The sequence below is a fragment of the Acipenser ruthenus genome, chromosome 15 (assembly GCF_902713425.1).
Source record: "Acipenser ruthenus chromosome 15, fAciRut3.2 maternal haplotype, whole genome shotgun sequence".
In the NCBI taxonomy this organism is placed as follows: Eukaryota; Metazoa; Chordata; class Actinopteri; order Acipenseriformes; family Acipenseridae; genus Acipenser; species Acipenser ruthenus.
Window position 1 is genome coordinate 21,837,410 of NC_081203.1, and position 18,855 is coordinate 21,856,264.

General features: G+C 37.8%; 1 protein-coding gene across 4 annotated transcripts in view; it reads left to right on the forward strand.

The window, feature by feature from the left end:
- The window catches only part of LOC117422420 (centrosomal protein of 170 kDa protein B-like), a 54,825-nt gene that overhangs the window by 3,003 nt on the left and 32,967 nt on the right, over positions 1 to 18,855 (forward strand). For all 4 annotated transcript variants that reach the window (XM_058987443.1, XM_058987444.1, XM_058987441.1 and 1 more), the window contains exons 2-4: positions 4,623 to 4,761; positions 13,379 to 13,468; positions 15,017 to 15,095. In XM_058987443.1, coding sequence (XP_058843426.1) covers positions 4,657 to 4,761; positions 13,379 to 13,468; positions 15,017 to 15,095 — 274 coding nt within the window. In that variant the 5' untranslated portion in view covers positions 4,623 to 4,656. The remainder of the gene's footprint in view (positions 1 to 4,622; positions 4,762 to 13,378; positions 13,469 to 15,016; positions 15,096 to 18,855) is intronic.

The following is an 18,855-nucleotide window of genomic DNA, read 5'->3' on the forward strand; positions in this document are numbered from 1 at the left end:
ATAACAATATTTCTGTGGTTCTTTCAGAATTATAGTGTTGATTTACAGTATATTAATCTATAGTTGACTTAATTATGATAAGTAAAATGAATCCAAGGCTTAAGGACAGATTGCTAATTTAATATTCTTACATTGAAAAAGAGGATCTAATATTGCATTGAACTCAAAAGACACTTTCTGTCTCACTTGGGGTGCATTTTCATTTGCTGATGAGTTTTGCTACTGTATCAGAGGCTATGTGCTGTAGGGGGCCAACCTCCTGGGTTTAAATCCAACATGGTTCAAAGTGAAATGCCATTGGCAGTGTCATTTTAGCCCCCAAGCTTTTTCAAACCACCCCACGGTTTGGTTCAATTTGGCATAATCTGTCTGAAGCAGTCAGCCGGAGAGAGGCCCAGGACTGAATGCCGGGAGGTGTGCTTGCTGAATCATGAAGGGAAGATCATTTGATAACAGCCAGTGCCATCATCTTTCATGAGTTTAAATTCATTTGAAGAATGCGTAGGAAATAATGTATGAATTTGGGTCTTTTAGTGAAATTATGTGTAGCGAAACTGTTTAGGTTTTTTGTTTATGTTTTTATTCATCAAGTCTTGGAAGTTGTAGTGTGGACAGACAAATCACATGTGTCAGTACTGAGAAGATGCCCTTGTGGTGCCTGAAGGCAGAGTCTCCAGTGTGATTGATATTACTTTTAAACTGTGGAATACAGCTGGTGTGTCGGCCCGGATTGGATGCTACCCCAGATATGACAGTATTACAGTGACTGTAAAACATCTTGGGGATATATTTTAATTTAAATTGAAATCAAGATTTTTAGCTTTTTTTTCTTAAATAAAAATAATAATAATTCTGACATTGCCGTGTCATTCATGGGATAGGATAGCTTTACCCCTTTTCATGTCACAGTGCCCCTGGGGTTTGTGACATAAGCGCTGTATTAACAGAAGTTATGTTGGGTCAAGCTTTAACACCTGTCTTTTGAAAGGACACAAAATCATGTTAATGTTTCAAAATGAAAAGCAAAACCTCTTGAGATTCCGTAAGAGAACATTAATTATAATAACTCTGTGGTTTTGTTCTAATTCTAGGTGTTTTACCTCTTTTAAAAAATAGCCAATAATAATAATAATAATAATAATAATAATAATAATAATAATAATAATAAAAACAATACTGTAGTCTGTTTCTTCCTGGTTCTTAATCACTTCCTGCTTTAGACATTCATTTCGTTTTTTGGCTACACAGGTTGTATTTTTGTAAGCTGGTACAAATAGCTGCCTGCAGTTGTTTTTGGTCAGTGTTACTTTCAGAGTGCAAGTCAATTATCCAGAAAATTCAGTTAACCAGACAGCTTGCACACCCCATTACTCTGGATACATGACTTTGTACTTTATTTACAATGTCTGCATTAAAGTGTCAAGCAACAAAAACATCTTTAACAGTTCTAAAGAGAGGACTGTTATTGGTGTTGCAGACAGGTTATAAAAGGGATTTTAAAATCTCCATTACTCTTTTAAACTCCTCATGTAACATGACATTCATTTTATAATCCTTGATAATTACTTTTTGACTTGCATGTTTTCAAAATGTATTTATATTTTTTTGTTAAACCCAACATATTCCTTTGGGACTTTTATTGACCCATTTGGGGCAAATTAGCTGTCCAGCAGGACTGGACAACACGCAAATATCAATAACTTATTGATAACTGATACCAATAAATTAAGCATAAATACAATAGGGAGATGGACACTGAAGTAAAGAGGTCAAGCATTCAGACTGGGGCAAAGGCAAGACAATCATTTGACTACAGTTGTGATTTCCTGTATTTTATTTCTAATTCAGAAATACATATATCTTGCTATGGACCTCTTGTAGTCTTTAAAAGGTCTTGTAGCCACTGTGGTGGACAGACTTGCCCTTTGGTGTTTCATGTTATCTACCAGACGTGATTGCTTCAGTTCCTAGGAAACAGCGTTGGTTTACACTACACACTTAAAGTGAGTTTTTGGTGCAGTGATCTTTGGTCTTTTAAGGATTGTACAGATATGTGATGCAGAAGTGCTTCTCGCCTCAAGAACTGACTTCACTCTGAAAAGAGCAAGGGTACAGTATACTCAACCTTGGATATCCATTAGTGCCTGGACAAATGTTTGATTAATGTTTGATTTGAATAATTATTCAAACAAACAGTGCTTGGGTAGCCAAAATGTTTGTATAAGAATTTATAAATAACTGTATTAGAAAGATATCATGCAAAGGAGACCAGTGCAAATCTAAAATAATGAACCCACATTCTACTGTACTGAAGAGGGTTCCTCTCCTTTCTAGGGCGGATGCCGGGTACATTTTGTACTGTATTGTGGTACGAATTATACTTCTCTTTTCTAGCCAATTTAAAAATAAAGACCATTTGAATATAGCAGTTTACATTTTGAAAGAATATTCGAACATGAAAAACCCATGTTTGTCCCAGCAGTAAATTCCATACAGTGTGTATTTATATTGTGTTCTAAAAAGAAAAAAATACAATGGCTTTGGGGGGAGGCGGGCGGGCGGGCAGCATGGCAGTACAGTGTTTGTAAGGGGTCACCCCTCAAACAAGATGTAAAACAGAAGCTTCTCAGAGCAATTAACCTAGATGCTTGGACACGTTCTTCAGGAATCTGCATTTCTTCAAGGTCTATTAGGACTCTTCAAGGCCAGAAGCTTTACTGTAAATACGTACAGTATGAGAAAACCAAGGACAGTTGCTTTTGTGTGATAAGTTCATGTTCAACAAGATATGTCTGGAAAGCAAGTTAATCTGCAGGACATTGAGCTTTATATTTAGTGTTTGTATTGATAACCCCAGTTTACTCACTGTACTGTTTGTGTAATCTGAAACTTCACCTGAACTGTATGACCTAAATTCTGCAGCAGACAAGATCTGGGTCACTTGGCTGTAAACATTAGTTTTGCTGCTGTCTATACAATAGTAATGATCTCAACCTATAGCCGTGCTGAGTATTAGAACCAACGCTGCTTGAAATGTATTCGTAATATATGTTAACATGTGTGGCAGGTTGAAAACTCTTCCGCGGCACAGGTGTGTATATGTGTGGGGAATATTGGTGGCACGGAGGGAGATAAAATCCTCCCTGCAAAAACACATGGGAATGGGGTGTTCGATTAGTTTGTTTTGGAGTTAATGTTGGTGTCAGGGTATGTGGTGTGTGGTGTGTGTTTTCGTGTTCTGTGCTGTTCCGTCTTGTTTACGTGTTTTGTATAGCCTTTTATTTTGGCCCTTGTGTTGTTTTGTTTGTGTTTGTTTAGTGTTTTGTTTATTTATTTTATTATTTTAAATAAACATGTTCACGGTTTACTGCAGCTCTTCTGTCTCCGAGTCGCCCTTCCTGGTCTAAACACCATTGCCAGTGACACTCTCCTGTCACAACATAACAGCATTTATAAATGACTGTATCAAAAAAAATATATAATTGAAATAACAATGACAATCAATAACACTGTACAGTGTTTCTCTCCTTTCATGAATTGCTCATTTTATTTACTTTAAACGTGTGAGCTCACTGGAGTTTACTGCTTATGAAGGAGAATCCCATTGTCAGGCACCATGAAAGTTTCCCCTTGAAGCTGTGCCAGTGGATAAAGAAAAGGACTTGTAACCAGGAGGTCCCCGGTTCAAATCCCACTTCAGCCACTGACTCATTGTGTGACCCTGAGCAAGTCACTTAATCTCCTTGTGCTCTGTCTTTCGGGTGAGACGTAGTTGTAAGTGACTCTGCAGCTGATGCATAGTTCACACGCCCTAGTCTTTGTAAGTCGACTTGGATAAAGGCGTCTGCTAAATAAACAAATAATAATAATAATAATAATAATATATTTGCCAAGCACCTCATGATATTTGGGTTAGAATCTTGCTGATGTCTGTACTGTAGGTCGTGATTGAAGTGCAGATCTTAAATTAGTGCTCGTGTATTAGTGTTCTAAAACCGCCACTCAATTTGAAACAATTAGCCCAGGACTGTACAGCAAGGAAACGTTCCTTGGTGGCACTTTTTAGGTGAGGGTTCCATAGCACCTGCCTGTTACAGTATTTTATCTGATTGTAGCCGGTACATTAGAAGTGTTTCATAGAGAGATCATTCCTTATTGATTACCATCTCTGATTTCTTCAGAGTAGAACGTAGAGGTATACCACTGCAGCAGTCTATATAAAACCAGAATGACAAATTGAGTAATTTATTATGTGAGGAATTCCATTTGCGTAACTGAATCAGCAGTGGTTGAGTACCTCTGAGGTTACCTTTCATAATATGCTACAAGTCCTTGTCCTGTTTCTATGAGTGCCTGCAGCTGTACATTTTGGTTTAAAAGTACATTCTCAAGCACATTTTGGGTGGGCAAAAAGTTCAGTCTGCTGAACAAGAAAACAGTAGTTTATAAAAAAGAAGGAAAATGTATATTTTTGTTAACAGTTTTTTACCATTACCTTCCTTAAGAAACACATAATGGAATTAATCTGAGGCAGAATAACATGTACTGGTATGTTAATGCAGTGGTTGCTTTGATTGGCTGAAAGGGCCTTCATAATGTCTTTTCTCTTTGTTGTTTCGCAGGATGCTAAGAGTTTTGTAAGCAAAGCCCCTCAAGATGAGTGCGACGTCATGGTTCCTGGTCAGCAGCTCTGGCACCCGGCACCGCCTCCCCCGGGAGATGATCTTCGTGGGCCGGGAGGACTGTGAACTCATGCTGCAGGTGAGTCAGCATTACTGAGCCAGCTGGATGCTACTGTGGAAAAAACTATTCCTAACAGAAAATGTTTCATTCTGCAGTTTTTAATGATGCAACCTCCTGAAGACACATGGCACCCATATCATACTGGAAAAAAGCTATAATAAATGCACAGTAGCATTCACATTGACTTGTACATCTTAGTAAAGTCTACACTCACATCTAACGTTTAGATATATGGTCTAATGGCATGGGAAATACACCCGTATAGTGTACATGCATTAGATATCTGTCAGTCTCATTTAAGCAAACATGCTGCAGAAGGTGACAAGTGTAGACTGTAGATTCACCAGGATTCTAAGTGGGAGCTTTAGAATCTTGTTTTATTCCTTGTGCTGCAGGTTTGTTATCTGAGCTGCTGGTTGTGTAATTTATAGTTGAATTAAGGACTAGAGTGTGCCACCCTTCAGTTCTTTTGAATGCTGAATCTCAAGACCTTAATAAGAGATCAAGAGAACAGCGGCAAGCTTTTTATCTTTGTTTGCATATTGGAGAACATATTCAAATTAGGAGATGTTCTTTCAAGTTATCATCATCTTGGTTACTTATTTATGTGCGCAGATCGTCACCGGCACAGTTTTGCTGAGAGGAAAGGGATACTTGTTCTTCTACTTTGAATGTTTGTTTCTTTGAAGGCTTTTGTACCAAACCTTTCCTGGAAACAATCTTCTAGTTTTAACACAATATTCAATAAATCCTACTGGTTTGTTAGAATTTAATGTAAAATAGTATGTGATAGTCCCCAGTACCTTTTTAAATATGTCACGTACTGTACTGTGAAGACATGAGAGATGGGTCTGGTTCTCCCAATTTCACTGTGACAAGGAGACGCTGCCCACGGCTGTTCATGAAATAACTGCTGTTTGCTAAATTATAGCTTGCATACTAAAGCTTCACTGTGGGGTAGTTCCCATTTGAGATTCTGTAATTAAGCAATTATTTGTGTCTTCCCCCTAAATAATTTGTAATTTCTAAAGGTGAAAACAGCATATGCTCCCAATTGATATATTATTCCAACAAACCAACAAAACCAACAGAGCTGGCATGAACAGTTTGATTGAATTGTTTTTTGTATGACTATTATACAAGTTGATACTAAACAATAGAAATCACTGGTAGTGTACAGTAAGGCCTAAAGATCATGTTACAGCACATCCGTTTATTACCAGCAAATTCAAATAAAACTGGTTTTGCAAGTGACAAATACTGTACTATAGATACAGTATTCCTCCAAAATATTTCATTTTTACATGGGAGGGAGAGGAAGCTGTTTTAAAACGGTTTGTGTCTGCTTAAAAATTCAACCGCTTTGAAGCTTGTGAACACCGCAGATTTCATAGAGGTCCTATAAAAACAGACTGCCTTAGTCGAGGTGTTTCCTTGTATAGCAGACAGACAGAATGTACTGTACATTTGTCAACACCTCTTGTAATGGTGCAGTTGACTGGATTTCATTGCAACAGAGGTATACAGTAGCTTGGTGTGTTCTGAAATTTCACTCTGTGCTGTTGTTAGATTTTTGGTGGTTCTCAGGATGCCTCAACACAACATAATTCCAGAAGATTACTTTCCAAAGTATTACTAGAATGAACAGGTCAATTCACTTTATAAGATGGCATAAATGTAACAAACAAACACTGGAAAGCAAAATCCCTAATCATATCCCAGTCCTCCTTTGATAAGAAATACAAATTCTTAATAGAAATATTGTGTTCAAATTCGTAATAAGGGGTCACAGTAACAGTGAGCCACAATAACCACTTTATCCAGAATGCTTTAGAGATGTGGTAGTCTGAATTTTCAAGGTGCTCAATAGACATCATTGCTGGTTGCTACTGGCAACACCAGATGTCATCTTTGGTGGGGGGAGGGGCAGTGGTAGGCCTGCTATTAATGCCGGTGTCTCTTTCTGTACTGAGGATAATCATTCCTTGTTGAATTATTAGAATGGGTTTTGCAGGCTGAAGTTGGACATTAGGCACTGCAGCACTTTGTAATGCAGGCTGTGTTGCTTTCTGTGGTGCATAGGGACAGTGTTTTCACTACAGTGGCTTAACCACAGTCTTTAATTTGTCACTGGTGTTTATATTTACTGCAGCACTTGTGGTTTAGACATAGAACGGATATTTTCTTCCTCCTGTGGTTTTTCTTTTCTAAGGCTGTGCTTATATATCTTCAACCCACTTCTTTAGAATGCTGTCAGCCTCGCCCCATTCTAATTGGGCTATACAACCTCTTTGTTCTGGCCTACTGTAAGGTTGCATAGTTGCATCCTTGCATAATAAAAAGTAACCTTCCATGTTGACATATTTCTGCTTTGTCTGAGCTTTGGTTTACATTGAAAATGTTTTATATTCATTAATTAGGGCATGTGTCATGGCCCAGCTGAAAAAAATTGACAGAGCCATGCATGACATCAAAGAGGTTATGGCCTGATAAGTACAGAAATTCAATATTTCAGTTGGGCCACAGCATGTTAGATTTACACAGTGTAGCGGAAATGTAATTTTAATGGAGTGCACTATGGGTACAAAATGGTTTTCGCCTTCCCAGAAAGACATGCTCAAATATCCAGGCCCTCCAACAGATTCCTTTAAGCACTGGGATTAGTCTGGTTGCTCTTCCATGGGTTTCAGAGCCTCTAACATTTCTACACTGCTATCTGGAGAATGACGGGTGTCAATAGTGCACAGACCCACCATCCTTCACTCAGCAAGTCCTACTTACAGGTGTGTTGTTTTTGTGCAAGACTAAATGTCATCTGTCAGTTGGAAGCTGCCTGCTCCATAATTTTTCCTCAGAGACAAACACCAGCTCCCTACCTGTTGGACAGTGCTGGAATATACACTCTTAAGGAGGACTGTGTCACTTCCTGTCTTTAACTGAAATTTGGAGGTGCACATTGTAGAGATATTCAATGAGGAGGGATCTGGGTGGAAATAGTCTTGTTGTGAAATATGGACCATCTGTTTTTCTGCAATACGTCATTAATTTACAAACAGTTGAGCGACTGGTGACGTGTTTCCTAAAGTCTTAGACAGGTTGCATTTTTGTTCTCTGATGCATTATGAGCATCAACAATTTACTCAAAGCCTCCACTAGTGTTTTCTACTATTATAACAACCTTGACTTGTATAAAGAAGGAAAAACATTGAGTGAAATAGCTTGCATTACTTGATTTTCAAGGTGTGGTATCCGAAGCATAATCAACAAGTACAGAGAAACATCATCTGTAATTGACAAACCCAGGACTGGAAAACCAAAAAAGCTGTCCTACAAGGATGAGCAATACTTGAAGATAATATCCTTAAGGAATAGAAAGAAGACAAGCGTTAAATTGAGAACAAAATTGGCAGAAGGCACAGGTGTCGCTGTCCATCAAATCAACAGTACAAAGGTCACTCTTGAAATCAGGACTTAAAGGATGTGTTGCAGTAAAAATAACTCTGTTAAGAAAGGGGAACAAGACTGAAAGGCTAAAATATGCACAAGAACACAGAAATTGGACGGAACAATGGTTCAAAGGTGCTTTGGACTGTTGATGGATGGACAACGATACCTGTGCCTTCTATAGAATATAAAACCCTCACCTGGTGCTGCATGTTACATCCTGTCCATTCAACCAGCCAATGTCCTTTTTATTATGAATCATGCCTTAACATCCTATGTTTAATTTTGGCTCAGCGGAGTGTGTTCTGAATGTAGGCCACAGAACGCATTCGCAGTGGCAACCTGCCTTTGTGAAATGAAAATTAAAACGGATGCAGAAATCCTCTGATGTGTAAAGTAATTATGAAGCATTTCAGCTGGACTTCACAAGTGTCCTAATTACTTTCTCATTTCCCTTTTGAAGTGTCAGTCGTGAGAGCTTTTAAGTACATAATGGCTAGAAGAAGTGCTTGCTTAGCAACTGGTTACTGTTGATTTATGTTTAGAATATATGTTGTGAGAATTACAGCTTCTGCACTTGTTTCAGTATTTAGTTGCAGACCATGTGAATGAACAAGGCAAATAAGGGGTAGGGCTAGAAGTTAAATTAAATCCCACAAGAATAACTTAATGGTTAATAATTTAAATGTTTTTTTTAAGTAAAGCTGCAGTGTCCCACAATCCTTTTCAGTATTTTGGTGTTGGTTTACAACACGCTGCCTCAGTTTAGTCTTCTTGTGCACTCTCTTTGATTTATTTGTTTACATTCCCAAAGTTAGAGTAAGCTTGAAACTTGATTACCAAATAGAAACCCAAACAGTTACATATTTCCGCTTGCAATAAAAGGTTGTGAATGTCAGGACTTCATACCCCCTGTGGGGTATTCATATTTTTTGTGTTTTCATTTTTGTATAATGAAGTTGACTTTTGTAACCCAAGGCCTGTAGCTTAGACATAAACAGGCCTATTCATTTTTTACACTTTGTATAATAATAATATGCAGTTTCTTTTTAACATGCATAAGAGTGCTTAAGAAGACTTTTAAAACAATTTCTTATGTAATATTAGACAGCATTATAACTACTCTCCATTTCTTGTTTTAAAAATGTATTGTGCTTGATTTTATACTTTTAATTTGGGTTACATTTTTCTTAAGTGTATTAAAATAAAATAAATAAATAACAAACAAATAAAAAAAACTTCCTGGTATCATATGACTTTGTGTGGTAGGTCACATGACCACTTGAGTGGAAGTGGAGTGATTACATACCAGGAAGTACTATTAACTTTGACGTATAGCTAAAATAGAAAATACAAGCAAAAAACAAAAATCTGCAACAGAAGAAACTGGAGGCCAGTGATAATGCTGTAAATGCCATTAAGATACAAGGACATGGATTTGAAAACATTGGTTAGCTCTACTTTAAAATGAAACTGAAACATTGATAAATACCTTCTATACATGCTTTGATTTAGTACTACTGTATAAACTAACTTACAAAAGTGCATGGAGGGGTCCCGAGAGGCTTCCCGAGTAAAAGCACTCCAGCGTGGACTGAATAGTGAGTCTTGTGTGTTCCTGGTTCCCTGCCTTTTGCATTAGGTTTATAAAAGCAGCATCAGAGAGGGCTAGCAGCTGAGGGTTATCTTACTTTTTAACCACTTAAAGAGCAACTTGGTACAGTCTAAAATACCATAGTTAATTTAACCAATGCATATTTTTTGTTCTCAGTGCAAAAACAATCCAAAATGATTAAATGCTAATGCGTCTGCTGCACATCCTCTCATTTCTGCATGACAAAGTTCAGATTAATGATGTATGTATTAGTTGACGTGTTTATAAAGAAACCAGTGGGCTGTAAAAGCAGGAACATACTGTAGGCATCAGAAAAGGACGATTCCACACTCAAAGGGGTTATTTAGATGTGGGAGTGGCCCGGTGACATCATCGAGGTGTGTCCTAATTGAATGTGAATCATCTTCCATTCATATTGTTCATACCGATCCTGTTCGTTATAGGGGAAAGGATTAGATTAGCTCTTGAGATGGAGGGGAAAAACGTGTTGTATGATCCTGAATGGAAGCTTAAAATAAAACTGTACAGCAGATGCTAGAGAGGAATAGTGCACCATGTACTGTATATGTACAGTAGGCACAGGAAACATTGATAAAGACACCTTCTATAAATGCTTTCATTTAGTACATCTACTGTAGGCAAAAGCTAGCTTTTAAAAGCACATGAAGGGGTTGAGTTTATTGTACTAGAAATCTTATATGCGCTGCATAAACACTGAAACATTTGGAAGTTACTAATGGGGCAGTTATATTGTTTAATAACTTTTCTGTATTCTATGCATTTTACTAGGTCTCATTTTCTATCTTGTATTCATTCAAATCCAATGACCGAATCGCACTGTTCCTAATTAAGCTGCAATGCTAAGCAGATGCGAAGCTTGATTAAGGAGTTCTCAGAATGAATCTGTTTTAATTTAGTTTTAAACATGAACGGTCATGGTGTATCATCTGTACGTGAGTGACGTGCAGTATCACGACCAAATACTGCACAAAGCCAAGTCACAGATGTTCCGTGTTGAGACATTAATATTAAGTCTCAAGAAACAAATACAGTGTTTATTGACAATTTTGATCACGACCATATTTTGCGGTAAATGTAAAATGTCCCTGTGCAGTTTGTCTTTACTCAGCATTACTAAAAGAATGTCATTTATAAAATTAGACAGAAGTTTTTGCCCTACAGTTTATACAGTAGCTGAACGTTTTAATTGTAGCCTAGAAATCACCACACTTTTCACATTTTTTTTTTTTTACTTGCAAATGGAAATAAAAAAATAGACTACATTGACTGTGCAATAATACAGTTGAAATACAGTTACATCAACGGGGTAACAATTGTTTGCGTTGTCAATAGGAATTAACCTGTGCGAGTTAAAGTCTGTGTACTGTGTAAACTGCTTCACATATAGCGACATTCACTTGCATTTGCTCTGTGTAAAAGACGTCTCTCTAACAGGTTAGCCATGTCCAGCACAGACAGCATCTGACCTTGCAATATAAGACCTCTCCTCCTTTGTTATGCCAACAAGTCAAATGCTGCTGCAGCTTCAAGAGCTTATCAAGAATTCCACAAAGGCCTTTGGTCAGTTTGAGAAATAAACTTTGTTTTCCCTACAACAGCTGACCCTGCTTTAGTACAAAACTCACACTACATTATTGTTTTTCATAGGTAACGGTACTCTTAAATTACCATTCCTGCTTCTTTGGCTGAAGCGATATTATCAGCTCATCATCTAACTGTGGAATCTACTGCGCAATTAAATCATCCTTAAAGTCCTGATGGTATACCATGTAACTAAATCTATAATATCTGGGGTGCAAGATGCAAGAGACGAAATTTGTGTTTTTATTTTTTGTCATTCTTGTTTTACATTTCTTAAATGCAACTGTTAATTTTAATCTAAATGTTTACACAACAGCACTCGCACACGTTTGGTCACCATCACAACTGTTGCAAGAAACTGGGGTTCCCGTGTTCTGCTCGTGTCACTACAGTACCTCTCTGCACTTGCAAGCATTTGTATTCAATCAAATTGTTAAAGCTACTTACTCTTAATAACAGGGTCAATAAATCACCCTTGTGGGGAAAAACACCAGCTGAAATTAAATACAGTTAAGGGGCAGCAGTATTTGGAAACAAATGCCCCACCGCCAGTCATTCTGAATGTATTCATTGGTCCCAATGCAATTTGTGGGGGAGCGTATAGCCCAAGCAACTTGTTTGTAATTTTATTGAATTTAATATAACCCTCTTACTAAAACAACACCAGCATTAAATGTGTTAAATGCTGGAAACAAATTACAGCTTTCTACATAGGAGAGGCATTTCAGGGTGGATTGAAACTAGATTTTGATCTGTAAGCCTGAAGCTTGAAGTGCTTGCCTTTGATCAATCAAGTGCAGCAATGAACATTTAAACATGCCTGCCATTTTTGTAAGGATAAAAAAATTGGAAATAGACAAGAATGGTTTTAGTCACTCTACAGTACTTGAGGGAAGATGTTCGTTTTTGGTTAGCATTGCACTGTTAACACTTTTTCTATAGCCTGAAATATTCGTAAAACTGTAAGAAACTAGTTGATTTGATCAGCCTATACCCAGCTGGGATGAGCCACACCTGGATTTTATTGCCTATGTTTTACAGCACTGGGGAATCACCCTAGATTTCATCACCTACTAGGGGAAACCTGGGATAGGTGGTTGGTGCAATCCAGGTTGATTTCCCAGTGCTGAAAATATGCTCCATTGAAATCTACCCGTTGTTTATCCCGAAAGGGTACAGGTTGATCAAATCGGAGTCAACTAAAGAAATGTTTTGGCTGATACCTTCAACACCAATTTTACTAGTTTGTCCAAGGTAGGTTTGTGATGATGTGGAATTGTACTACTGATAGTATAGAATGGTGTCTGTGTTTCTATGTATCTCTGCTGATGGAATTACTGTCCGATCTGGATATGCTGGCAAAGAAAGTCTCCCTGAATAATAATTGGAGATATCTTGCCTCCAGCACTGGACATGACCTCTGGTAATGATCATGCATTGATGTCTCACGTGGAGGAGTTGTATTATTGTCAAAATAGAGTAAATCTGGAGTAAGATCAGTACAACTGAATAAGACCTCTCCCTTTTAAGAAGCACTCTCCAAAATGAAAAGCAGAGTCACAATACTTTAGCTGCTCATTTTATGCTCGAAGTATCGCATGCTGGGTATTGAGACTGTCAAAGGCCGTATTACGTCCATGAAAATACAAACAATGGCAAACAGTGATCAATGCCAGAAGGCACTCCCAGTACTGTAGTTGGACAGCATGCTCTGTGTGATATATATACTGTGTTCCTTCTGATTTGTAAATAGTGTCAATTTTAAGGCAAATACATCATCTTTACAGTATTGTTGTATCGTCCATATTTTGCTGTTTAGCTTTAGATGCCTGGATAAATAAATAAACAAATAAATGAATACACATCATTAGCTGTGCATTTGCCCCAGCCATGCTGCTGCTGTTCAGTATTTAATCAAGGCAGTCTGGATGTGGGCACAGCAGTTGACTCATTACTGTGTTCTTGTCTTTGCAGTCCCGCAGTGTCGACAAGCAGCATGCGGTAATCAACTATGACTTGGCCACAGACGAGCATCTTGTGAAGGACCTGGGAAGCCTGAATGGGGTAAGTAATGCAAACCCACAGCTGAGCCCCCTGAACCTCTGACACATAAAGCACTTTAATCAGGGGCTTCGCTGGGCTGGAAGAAATAAGGCAGTATCAATTTTTGATTCGCAGTGTGAATAAAATGAATTGGGTGCTGTTCAAATTAGCAGCCAATTCTAATCTTTTTGTATTTTTAGAAAACGTTAACTCAAGGGTAAATGTCGGTCAAACAGCAGTCCGACATTTTCTTTTTTGTATTCCAACTAAAGCAGATGCTGCCTCATTTGATATATGGTTACCTGGTAGGGCTAGCCCAGAATAGTCAACTTATCAAATTGAAAAATCTAAGTCGACCTCGGGAACTGGTAGTTGACTAATCGCATGTCCCGTGATTGTGAAGCGTGTCGTTTAAGATGGACGGAAGTGTAGTTGCAATCCATTAACATATAAATAACATTTTGAATAATAAATCTTTTTTTTATTGATTTATTGATTTATTTTAATTCCTAGCAGTTTTTAAACAGCAGTGTTACAAATCAGTATGTTCACAAATAGAACACCAGACATTAAAAAAACATTAATAAATCATGTATTTGATAAAGCAGCTAGTAGTTGACCTATTTGACTAATTCTCAATGCAATGTTTTCTTTAATTTATTTGTGTTGTGTACTTTGACTGCCCACTATAAAAATAATTCACCTCTTAAGTGGTAACCTTCCTTTACCAGAAATACTACCACATTTATGTACGGTAAAAGACTGTGCACCATATATTTGTGAAATTCAAAATACAGTAATACTATTGTATTGAGGTTTATATAGAAATAGACATTACAACAGCTTCCATGACTTAGATAAATGAGCTGATCTTCAGTCATGATGGTGATACCATTCAGATAACTGTGTGTGAAGGAGGAGGAGCGATTTCCATAAAGCTGCTCCACCAGGACCTCCTGTGATTCATTCCCCGTGCTTGAGTAGCAGCTTCACTCGAGTTCCCCCATTGTCTTCAGTGAATGGATTATGCAATGATTTATAATCATGTAATCTGCTATGCAGATATTTTGTGTGATGTGTGATAATGCTGCTGGTAAAATGTCCATGCTGGATTCAGTCATAGCAGGTGCTATTGAAACATTGCTGGATAAAGGACACTGTTAAAGACCATTTGTTAAACGTGTGCATTTATTTTTAGTATTACTATTGAAATACTGCTAAACTAAACATGAGAGAAGGCGCTCAGGCAAAAAAGAGGCTTATCTGATATTGTAATACGGTAATCTACCATATTACTTTTCAGAGAACAATTCTCGGGTATCTCTTACATAAATGTAGTAGAAATTACTGCTGTACTAGCAGCATGACTTGTATTGTATCTATTTACCTCTGAATATTGTATCAGATGTATTTATTATAAGTCATATATGAGAAATCAACCAATCTCCGTTAAGTAGGATAGTACTCCACTTCCATACAACCAGAAGTTTGCAGCTTTTTTGAAAAAGTATCTGTTTTTGTTGTTACTAATATATATATTTTTTCTCTTTTTTTTTTTTCCCTCACCAGACCTTTGTGAATGATTTAAGAATTCCAGACCAGACCTACATAACCCTAAAACTGAACGATGTGATAAGGTTTGGATATGATATCCTTTTCATGGAAGATATTTGTATAAAGTAGGAACATGCAGGGCAGATCAATCAAACTTGTTCTATCAAAGTAAGTGATAGAAAAAGGAAGGGCTGTAGCACTGTACTACTGCAGTCTCCTGTATCACGGTTTTGTTAGGTGGGAAACATGTTCTTGAATTGTTAACTGTTAAGGGAAGAGCTATTCGGTTGATCTAAACTGTGGCAGATTTACTGTAAATACAGCATTTAAACAGGGTCTTCCATGCATACTTTTTACACATGATAGAGATGTTTGTTTTCATAACCGTGGTACATAACGTAGATCCTAGCAACAGTATTTATGTCCACCAGCGTTCTGACAAACTGAAGTGACTGTCTGGAGTTGTTTTAAAGGAGCGGGCCCATTACCTTACTGAATTCAGCGCCTTTGTATCAACTTTAATGTGAAATGATTTGCCCCTATTCATAAAAAAGGGATGTGTATACTTTCTGTTGGATGGATGAAACAGTGCTTAAAAAAAAAAAAAGATTAACATTTTGTAAATATGGCTCTATGTGTAACAACATTTCCCTACCTTTTTATAATCTTTTCCTATTCGCAAATAATAAACTAGTTGTATCACAAACCAGCTCTGTGCTTTCTAAACATCATAAAAAATATATCTATATTTACCAGGAGGAGACAATCTGTTATTCCAAAGATTACTAAATATTTCTCATGGTAGAATGAATCCGTCACTGCTTAAAATCAAACCATATGCCGTTGCTGACAATCTAATTAGTGTTTGCCCTAACGAATAGCTTACAGTTTTACATGTTGTATTTAAAAAAATGAAATGTGAGACTACTTGAATACACGTGACTGAAAACTGTCACTTATCCTTATCAAAGTTTTTGTTATTTGTTACTTTTTAAACTTGAATCCTGCGTTAAATCTTTTTTTAATCACAGTTCATAGAGTTTTGAAGTACAAAGTATTGTGTACATTTTTCACATCACAATCTAGTTACTACTGTGACTAGAATAGGCCTTTCACTGGGTATTGTGGTTACTGTGCAGTGTTGCTATTTACATTCAGTTAAGTGTCTTGCTGACGTGCTGAACTGTGAATGTAACTTTCTGTTTCTAATGCTTTGCAGGCATGCTTAGACAAGAAATCTGGAACCGAACAAGGTCTGCTGTTCGAAGCACATACAGTAGCAAGAGACTCTCTGTCTATGCTTTACATAATTGTAATAGCCACTCTGGTATTTGAAAAGGCACTCCTCTAAATATGTTAAATTGCTATACTGAGATGTTACAAGCTGTATGCGTGAAGCTCAAGCAGTAGTGTGGGGCCTTGCTTTGACCCTCTGTGAGTGTTCTACAGTGTATCGGCAGTAGGATACACTGTAGGTGGGGTTTCTGCTATCCAAGCTCAGCTGGGAATATGTCCTCCTGTTTTTTTTTTTTTTTTTTTTGTACTGTCATCTCATTTAGTCTTGGCCGTAAGACTCCCGTTTATATCTGTTATAAAATGTTCCAATGCTGTTGGCCATACATAAAATAATCCTGAAGGAACACTTAGTTACTGGCACAAAAATGTTGCTTTAAAAAAAAAAAAAAACCCTAACATTTGACCTCCAAAATGAACTTCTTCGTTGGTATCTGTGCTAAAATGTAACGGAAGTATATTTTAAGGTTATTATTGCTAAGCACAATTTTGTTCTTGGGAGAACATTTTTGGCCCTCATGGTGCCAGATTATCCTGTAACGTGGCAGGTTCTCCCTAGACTCCATGTTAAGGAGGCTGAGTGCTTTGAGTTTTCTGAAGTCCTCAAAACTACAGTGAAAGAGCACACCTTCAGTCTCTTCCACTGGCCACATCTCATATGGGAATGTCAGAAAACATAGAGCTCCAGAGATCATTTTAATACTATTTTATAAATGTCAGATTTTATAAAGGACAAGGCTTTCTTGCTGCATAGTATATCTCCACTATTTCTAGTAAGACTGATATTTCTTCAAACTGTGCTGCAGCTGGTAGCCAGGCAACAGACTCAAGAACACAGAACAATTACATTGCAGTCTATTTTTATAATTTTAAATAGATTATAAAAATAGGAAATAGTGAATGAATAGTGGGTAGCAGTTAACTACATCCAAATAAAATAACAGGGTTTACTCCATATTATGTTTAAGTAATAACGGAATTGCTGTGGAGGGTTATAAGGTAATAATGGAACTCCAGTAAAGCATTAGTTGAATTGCAGGGAGTTCCATTACAGAAGAACACGCCGTGCCACTGTCACTATTTCATAGTTATTTATTTACTTGTGCTTGTCTTTATTTACTTGTGTTTGTCTGAAATAATCATGGTAGTCCACTGAAAGAGCTCACTTTTTGAGAGTAGTGCTCTAGTTCCCATGGGAAGCATTTCATCAGTAAATAGTAAACAGTTGTTTTAAAAGCTGCATTTATTTTGACAACCTACTATTTAAAGAACTTCCTTTTATTGAACCTTTCTTCTTCCCAGAATACCTTCCCTTTGCAAAACCGGTATTTTCATACACAGCTTTCCAATGTGCAGCACCAGGATTGTGAAGGTAGTGTTTGCTGTTGTCACATGGCACTGCAGTGTAATCAGCTTTAAAAGCCCACAAGCCTGATTACTTTGAACCAAACCAGAGCCTTGTTTCTTGTAGATCATTTTTCTATTTCCACCATTACAATAATTATAATACATCTACAGTATAAAGACTATCCTGCTCCTTCCAATATGGCCTAGATCCCCAATTTTAAAAAGGAATACTGTGTTTTATTGTTGAAATTAAAGAAACATTCCTACACATTTTCTCCTTTGCCAAGGTTAAGCTATTGGGATTTATTTATTTTCCCTCACTGTAGCAATTCCCCACAACAGCTCAGTTGAACTGAAAGTCAGTGGGTGTCCTTCGACCCCCAAGCCAATTGTCTCTCTTATACCCAGGAACTCGAGAGCCGGTGTCATTGAGCTACAGGCCTCTGGAGTACAAAGGCCAGCCATCCCTGCCTTTGTCTGCTTGAGCTCACCAAGCCTGGCCAGCTGTAGCGCGCTGAAGAGAAACAATCTCTGCTGGTTTTGCCTCCCTAACCCACGGGAGCACCAGAGCACAGCTAGGACGTGAAGGAGTGGGAGCTTGAGCCGCACAAAATAAGTGAGAAAGCGCTGCATTGCAATTTAGACTGGCCAGGTGCAGGTTGTGCCTGCAGTGCATTCTCTTAAGCATGGTTCATGCTTCTATCGCAGATGAATGCGGTACATCAGGAGACAGCTATAAAATCTGTGCACCTTCACTATTTGCTGTACGATGGACGCATCGTGTCGCAGCCCTTTTGACTGCGTAGCTGTCGTTCATACTTTTAAATACAACATGATAAACAGATTGGGACCATTGCTTCAATGCAAAAATACACATGCGATGCCAGTGACACTTGCACAAAGACTTGCAGTCACACTACATACTGCATACTGGCAATTCCCAGCAAGTGTGGCCACAAGCTTCCGACTCCACTCTTTACTTCAAGGGTTCTCTTGCTGTTCACAAATCTATCCTGTTTTTTTCTCTGTCGGGCTTTACATTCTCACCAGTCCTTTTCTAGTTTTTTCCGTGCCAACGCTGTTTCTTTTCTTTGGGCATCTCTATATTTAAGTGAGGGGTTATATAAACGTGGATGTTAAAGCGCCTTCTTCCAGTAAAAGTTCCTCAAAGTCTTGCTCCATGATGCTTCCCAGCGTACGACCAAACAGCAAAT